The 7,964-nt window shown below is 32.9% G+C and overlaps 1 protein-coding gene across 1 annotated transcript; it reads right to left on the bottom strand.

Moving 5' to 3' along the window:
• Positions 1 to 1,072: 1,072 nt before the first annotated feature.
• Positions 1,073 to 7,539, bottom strand: Osi6 (Osiris 6). Its single transcript, XM_013244628.2, has 2 exons — positions 7,387 to 7,539; positions 1,073 to 1,900 (listed from the first exon to the last, which is right to left on the bottom strand). The coding sequence occupies exons 1-2, from the start codon at positions 7,537 to 7,539 to the stop codon at positions 1,139 to 1,141; spliced, it is 915 nt and encodes a 304-aa protein (XP_013100082.1). The 3' UTR covers positions 1,073 to 1,138.
• Positions 7,540 to 7,964: the final 425 nt, after the last annotated feature.

Here is a 7,964-nt window from a genome sequence, read left to right as displayed (position 1 = left end):
GTAACATTTGTGGTAGAAGTGAAGATTTTAAGCTTTTGACAAATTTCTAATGGAGTGTCGAAGAAATGCCACCGTTGAAAATTATGAGGGAGAGATTGTGGTGCTTGGTGCGTATGTGTATGTGTGTGTGTGTGAAGAATTACAATGACCAAATAAATGCGCTTATGCTGGGTTTTGTTGCTGGATGTGGCGGCATTGGTATTGGTGAAATGAAAGTTTGGTTTGTGATGTCTGGGAGAAATCTGTCGAAGATGAACTAGAAAATAGGTGCTAATGAATTGAGTCGAGTCGATTGATGATTCCAAAAATAAAATAAATCGAAATGAAAGAAAATATGCAAAGTGATGGTGTTTTTGTTTTTTTTAGAAAAGTCATGAGTTTGTATTTCTTTTTTTTTTTCTTCAGTGTTCAATTTTTGTGATAGGAAATGTTTTCAGATTTGGGAAAAATAGAAATAAGAAAATAACAAACAAAAGAGAAGAAATGAAAAGCTAAGGTGTAGGTGATAGCAAAAATAGTGAAATAAAGGTACAGTATAAGAGTTTTAAGAAGAAAAAGAAGAAATAGAAAGAATAGAGCTAGTAAAACTTAGATTAAGAGTCTTTAGAATAGTTTTAAGGATTTTTCGATGATGACTACTTCAGTTGCCACAATACACACTTTATGCTGACTAGTTTTCATGCATTTTGTGATAACTTTGATGTTGGTGGTCATACAGCTGCAAATTATCAGAGAAAAGTCTTATATGAATGAATAATACTTAATCTAATTGTATTGTTAACATGATTCATCATCTTGGCAAAAACGAAAAACAACTTTTTGCGTCTAATTTTCCAACTTGAAAACCTACAAAAATTTATCATCTTTCAAAAAAAAAAAAAAAAATCTCATTCCTAAGGCACTTTTGTGGAATTTTTAAATGTTTTTTTTTTAAAGATTTTTTTTACTTCTTCATGCGTTTGTTTTTCAATAAATTAAAATAAAAATAAATTAAAATAAATACATATATAAATTAAATTATCGTTGTGTGTGTTTTCTTTTCTTCTTCTTCATTTCTTGCATTAGTTAAAGAAATGAATCCTAGCTATTTTGTGTGTGTTTCGATTTTGTTACCCTAAAAACGGCCGCCTTTGTCCGCTTATCGTCTGCTTTGCTTATAGCCAGAGTAAGCAATTGTCTGGGCCACGGGAGAACTGTAGGCACCATGAGAATCCCAGCCACCGGAACTGCCGCCCGAGGACCAACCGCCGCTGCTGGCACCACCACCAGTGGACCAGCCGGCAGAGCCACCCACAGCTGAAGCACCGGCTCCAGCACCAGCACCAGCTCCAGCACCACCGGAATTCTTGCCGCCAAACAAACCACCCAAACCGCCCAAGAGACCACCAGCACCGCCGGAACCGCCCAAACGGCTCAAACCGCTGCTAGCGCCAGCAGCCAAAGCCAAGAAGAAGGCAATCACAGAAATGACCAAGGCCTTCTTGGCCAGGAACAACAAACCAAAGATGGAGCCAATACCCAAAACAGCTACCTTAGCGCCAACACCCAACAAGATGGGCAAGAATTTCTTCAACAACTTCTTCTTTTTGCCAGTACGAGATTCGGCAACCAATTCACGCAAATCGGTTTTGATATCCTCAGGAATGGCACGGGCCACAGAGCGGGCAGCATTGGCAAAGTTGAAGTTCAACGAGCGTTCGGCAAAGAAGTTCTTGGCATTGGTCAACATGTAGTTGCCCATTTCGCTGGTGCGAGCCTCAATGGTGGGGGCATTTTCAACGGCCAAAGCGCTTTCATCCAAAGCTTTGCCTTGGCGTCCTTCATTGGATTTGATTAGGGATACACCGCCGAACAATTCGATTTGGGGATTGTCGAAAAAGGATTTGGCTTTACGATAGGCCTGCAAAGATGGACAAAAAGAAAACAAAAATTATTAAAATTTTTTTATTTATAGAAAAAAACAACAAAAAGGATTATATCATATATTGGAGTATGGAAATCCAGAGAAAGGACAGGATCTGTAATAACTACGTCTGACAAGTGGCAACATTATTGCAAATTATCCAAAATCTGACAAACATATGTATGGGCGCTATATCTAAATCTGAACCGATTTAGAGCAAACTTCTCAGATATTGTGGTGGTCAGCGAGGGAAGTATTGTACACATTTTTGGCAAGATTGGTAAATAAATGAGCTTGCAGTGGCTCTAGGAGTGAAAATCGGGCGATACACATATATGACAGCTATATCTAAATCTGAACCGATTTCTATGAAATTCACCAGTATTATTAAGAGTCATAAGAAAATCCTTTCTACCGAATTTCGAGAGAATTGGTCAACAAATGACCATGTTATTGAAATATCAGTCCAAATCGGACGAACATATATATAGGGGAACTATATCTAAATCTAAACCGATTTCGACCAAGCTCTATAGATATTGTGGTAGTCATCGAGGAAAGTGCTGTGGTCAATTTTGACAGGATTATGTAATAAATGCGCTGGCAGCGGCTCTAGAAGAGAAAATCGGGCGATATACATATATGGCAGCTATATCTAAATCTGAACCGATTTTTATGAAATTCAATGAGCAAGTGTAGAGTTAAGAGGAAACCCTTCCTGCCAAATTTCGCGAGAATCGTTTAACAAATGACCACTTTATTGCAATATTAGTCCAAATCGGACAAACATATATATGGCAGCTATATTCAAATCTGAACCGATTTTTTCCAATTTCAATAGGCTTCGTCTTTAGGCCGAAAAACATGCCTGTATCAAATTTTAAGACGATCGGACGAAAATTGCGACCTACAGGTTGTACACAAATTAACATGGGCAGACGGGCAGATAGACAGACAGTCAGTCGGACAGATACACAGACAGACAATCAGACAGACCGACAGAAGGACATAGCTAAATCGAATCAGAAAGTGATTCTAAGCCGATCGGTATACTTATCAATGGGTCCATGCCTCTTTCTTCTGGATGTTACAAACAAATGCACTAAGTTATAATACCATGTACCACTGTAGTGGTGTAGGGTATAAAAATAATGTGAAAAAGTCAAATTTGTTGAAAAAGTGACAAGCGGGCATTTGTCCGTCCGCTGGGTAGTTATAAATATTATCTCAGCACAACATACTTTATGTGGCCAAAAAAGGTAAGGTACATCTACAAATGGCAGATATGGTGGCAGGTATAGAAAACTTTGTCTTTATATCATTACAAAATACATCTACTAAAAATAGTGAAGTTGCATAAAAAAAATTGGCGACAAAACCTATATTTGCTTAATATTGGCCTTAGGAGTGAAAATGTAAAATTTCCCATGAACATTCCATTATAGAACAGGGTCTAACTTCTTACACATCAAAGAGTGCTGTCCAATTAAGGTTTTAGCTCAAATGTAAGGAGCCTCGATTTTATAGCCGAATCCGAACGGCGTGTCGCAGGGCGACACTTCTTTGCAGGATACCTTACAAATGTAGCCAATATTAGTAAGGGGAAAACCACCGCTGAAAATTTTTTCTGGTTTCACGTCGGGATGGTCTTAGGAGTTGCCATCTTAATATCAAATGTTGGTTACAACACAAACTTAGCCAGCATTTGTAAGGGGAAAACCACCACAGAAAATATTTTCTTAACGCCGGGATGGTCTAAGGAGTTGCCATATTAATTTCTAATGTTGGCTTTAAATCCTGACAAGACATTGAGTGGCACTCTTTGAGTACTGGTGACATCGCGGGATATTTAATTGTCTTGAAAATTTTCCCACAAACATTGCATTAAGGAACAGGGGCAAACTTTATGCTTAATGATAAAAGACCTCTTTTTTATAGTCGAGTTCGAGTTTTTCGGCACACTGTCCATTATTTCAAATTACACAGGAGGAAGGGAATATGCACTGTGCACGGAAGCCTCCACTTTAATCATCTACAAAGAAATGTTCTTTCTATGCCAAAATTTTTAAGCATGAGTTGAATTGTGTCAACACTCAGTCTCACATTTACAGCAGGTTCTTCGTAACCAAGAACATGACACTTAACCCAAGTTGATTATGTGTTGCTTTGATAGGCCAAGTTTCTGCAAAGACAACATTTTGCGACTATCGAAGCAATTATTAGTAGAGGATGCTCTCGCCAGGCAAATGTAAATTGCAAATTTTGCCCATGAACATTCCACTAAGGAACAGGGGCAAATTTCTCATATATTAATGAGTGCAGTGCCGATTCAAATTTAAGCTCAATGATAAGGGGCCTTCTTTTTATAGCCGAGTCCGAACGGCGAGCAGCAGTGCGACACCTCTTTGGAGAGACGTTTTACATGGCATAGTACCTCACAAATGTTGCAAGCATAAGGAAGGGAAAACCACCGCTGAAAATTTATATCTTATGTTCTCGCCAGGATTCGTTTTTCGATAAATGTTTTGTATTCTAAATGATTTGTGAGATTTTTTTTCCAAATTTCTTTCATATCTTTTTAGCTTTTTCAATTTTAAATTTTTTATATATTTTCAATATTTAAAATTTAATATATTATTTTTTAGTTTTTTATGAATTATTTTGTTTTTTATATTTTTTCAAATAATTATTTTTTGTGTTTTTTTATCGATTTTATTTTTTAATTGATTTTATTTTATTTTTTTTTATTTTTGTTTTATTTTATTTTATTTTACTTTATTTTATTTAATTTAATTTTATTTTATTTTATTTTATTTTATTTTATTTTATTTTATTTTATTTTATTTTATTTTATTTTTTTTTATTTTATTTTTTTTTTTATTTTCTTTTATTTTATTTTATTTTACTTTATTTTATTTTATTTTATTTTATTTTATTTTATTTTATTTTATTTTATTTTATTTTATTTTATTTTATTTTATTTTATTTTATTTTATTTTATTTTATTTTATTTTATTTTATTTTATTTTATATCATTTCATTTTATTTTATTTTTATTTTATTTTATTTTATTTTATTTTATTTTATTTTATTTTATTTTATTTTATTTTATTTTATTTTATTTTATTTTTTTTTATTTTATTTTATTTTATTTTATTTTATTTTATTTTATTTTATTTTATTTTATTTTATTTTATTTTAATTTATTTTTTTTATTTTATTTTATTTTATTTTATTCTATTTTATTTTATTTTATTTTATTTTATTTTATTTTATTTTATTTTATTTTATTTTATTTTATTTTATTTTATTTTATTTTATTTTATTTTATTTTATTTTATTTTATTATATTTTATTTTATTTCATTTTATTTTATTATATTATATTATATTTTATTTTATTTTATTTTATTTTATTTTATTTTATTTTATTTTATTTTATTTTATTTTATGCTTATACTCAAAAAGGTATATGAAAATTTCAGAATATAATTGATTTGGTTAATTTATTTCATTAATTTTTTTTATTTTATTTTATTTGTATTTTATTCTCATACCAAAAGTTGTATATGCAAATGTCATTAAATAATTGGTTTAATTTATTTTGTTTTTAGTATATAGGATATACTCCAAAACTATCTCCAAGATTATGAGTCTGTTCTTTTAACAAATGAATGACTATTCATGTTTTTACTATATTCCCTCAAAGAATAAAAACTACTGCCCGTTTTATTTTTAAATCTACTTGGGGACACCATACGTCTTATTTGTTGTATTTCGTGGCATATAAGCTCATATATATAACCACCTTAATGGAGAGGACTTGCTATGCTTTTTGCTGGATACTATATCCTATACACTACTGGCGTTCTCAGATACAGTTTTCTTGAATAAGTTCAGGTCTATACAATCATTTTGGATTTCTTGAAGTAATGGAAAGTTCGCACAACATCCGAAAAGGAACTCCCTGTAGCCTCATTTACACTCTGACCCAATGATAAGGAACGTTGTTTTCAAAGCCTAGCCCGAATGGCGTATCACAGATGGACATATACTAAGAAGAAGATTTTTGGCTAACAAATGCAGTAGTGTAAACAAGAGATAACTACCAAAGAAAACTGTGTAGATCTTCCTTCCGTTTTCTTGTGTGCCTTGGCTCCCATGGTGCAATATTTGATTAATTTGTATATCATAATCAAAACCCATGGAAGAAAAACGTTATTTATCCTTTTCGTGGGCCATCCTATACATGGAAGTGCCAGAAGAGTCAAGGAAAATCCAGAAGAGTTTGCTGAACTACTGCCAGTCTTTACCCACAATATTGATACCTCTTTAGTTCTAGTCGTCCTATATTGTTATAACGTTAATCATTAAGAAATTAAAAAATATTTGTCGAAACAAAATCCCTATTGTCTGCTGGGTATATAGTTTCAAGTAAGATTTTTACGTATGGTCTTGAAACCAGAACTTGATGGCATAGGAGGATGCCACAGCAAGGAGGTGATCAAATTGGGATGTTCCGCAATGTAATCATCTTAAAAGATCTGGGTGTAAAATCCATCACTATGATATTCTTCCAACAAAAGAGATTGGAACAGTGAACATTTTTTAATATATTGACATATGTTTCTTGTTGAAAAACTGGCGAAGTTCCTCAGGCATCACCCGCTTATGGTGAGTTATCCCAAAAGACTTGATGCAATAACGTCACTTGCCCCATACCTACACCACTTCCGCAGTACAGGCAATTTTTTTTTTTTTATTGGACGACGCTTCATGTCAATATGCCCTAAAGCCACAACAAACAAACCTCAATAATGGAGTAATTTGAAGTAGCTATAATTATAAAATCCATTAATTATCGATTGGCTTTCTCATAAGCTGGTTATATAATCCAATGAAAGTGATCTTAAAAGTTTTGGAGGTGGGGGTGGGGGGGTAGGAAACAGGCTTTTTGTCGATATCGCTTCAAATTTTACGTAACACTATAACTTTTCCTCTGATGGGTTATGCAATGATGGTTATTATTTCAATGTATGTGTGTGATGATGTAATCCATAATGAAAAAAGTTTCACTTTTTTTTAGGCCATAATATTGTGGATGACCTAATTCGTAGCAAAAAAAACTGCACTTATAACACTTTCAATAAAATGAAAGATATATTCAGAATATATATGTGTGTGTGTATGCATTTTTCTTGTCTTTTTGAAGTTCATTTTCACTTTCATTAGTTGATTAGCATAGTTTTTTGTTCTTTGATTCATATGCATTTTCACTTTTGTTTATGTTTTTCTTATACATTTCAGGTCTTTGTGATTTTTTTTATTTTGTTTATGTTTTTGTATTTCACTTTATAGTTTTTTTTTTGTTTTCATCACAATTTTATGAAGTAATCCTTTTTGGTTGTTCATATGAGTTTTTGTAAAGTTTTTTTTTTTTTGTCTTGTGTATTTGTGTTTTTGTTTTTGCTTTGTAATCCGTACCGTTAACTGCAGACACGAAATGGAATCAACTTCCAAGCACTTGGAGAATGTACCAGGTTGTTCGACATTGTTATCCTTGATGTTGTTGGTGGGGTTGGCCAGGATGCCAGTGGCCAATAATAGCACACAACTGGTAGCAATAAAAAATTTCATTTTTATTTTGTTTTTAAATGTGTTTCGATTTTTGTTTTGTTGAAATAGGATTCTTGGGTTAACCGACAAGAAGAAAGAAATGAATTAAGAAAGAAAATTTGTTTTATGAACACCACCGAAATCACTGTGTGTTCATTCGTATGAAACAAGCTGAGGTTTGATAATTTTCGACGGTGTCAGTCTGTTTTTAAGCAGTCTCAAACAATCAACCGAAATCATATAATTATGCAAAACCTATAGAGCAACGACACTATGGTGTTGGTGGCCGCTGCCAGTGATGCTCACTGCATGTGTTGCTGCTCTTACTTCTGGCCCATATTCAACCTACGAACTCCAAGCATCCCGCTGAAGATGGTGTCAATGTATTGGTTGCGGCTGCGCATTATCGTTGGCTACAACCGCCCGGTTAAAGGTACCAAATGACA

The sequence above is a fragment of the Stomoxys calcitrans genome, chromosome 2, assembly GCF_963082655.1.
Source record: "Stomoxys calcitrans chromosome 2, idStoCalc2.1, whole genome shotgun sequence".
In the NCBI taxonomy this organism is placed as follows: Eukaryota; Metazoa; Arthropoda; class Insecta; order Diptera; family Muscidae; genus Stomoxys; species Stomoxys calcitrans.
The sequence above is the reverse complement of the archived record's forward strand: the minus strand, read 5'-3'. Positions and strand labels throughout refer to the sequence as shown.

What these genes read in the sequence shown, in the direction of transcription:
- Osi6 (XM_013244628.2), bottom strand. Translation starts at nt 7,539, where the DNA reads ATGAAATTTTTTATTGCTACCAGTTGTGTGCTATTATTGGCCACTGGC. An exon ending in TTTCGTGTCTGCAGTTAACG is followed by an intron (nt 1,901 to 7,386) that starts GTACGGATTACA and finishes CCATCTTTGCAG; the next exon opens with GCCTATCGTAAAGCCAAATC.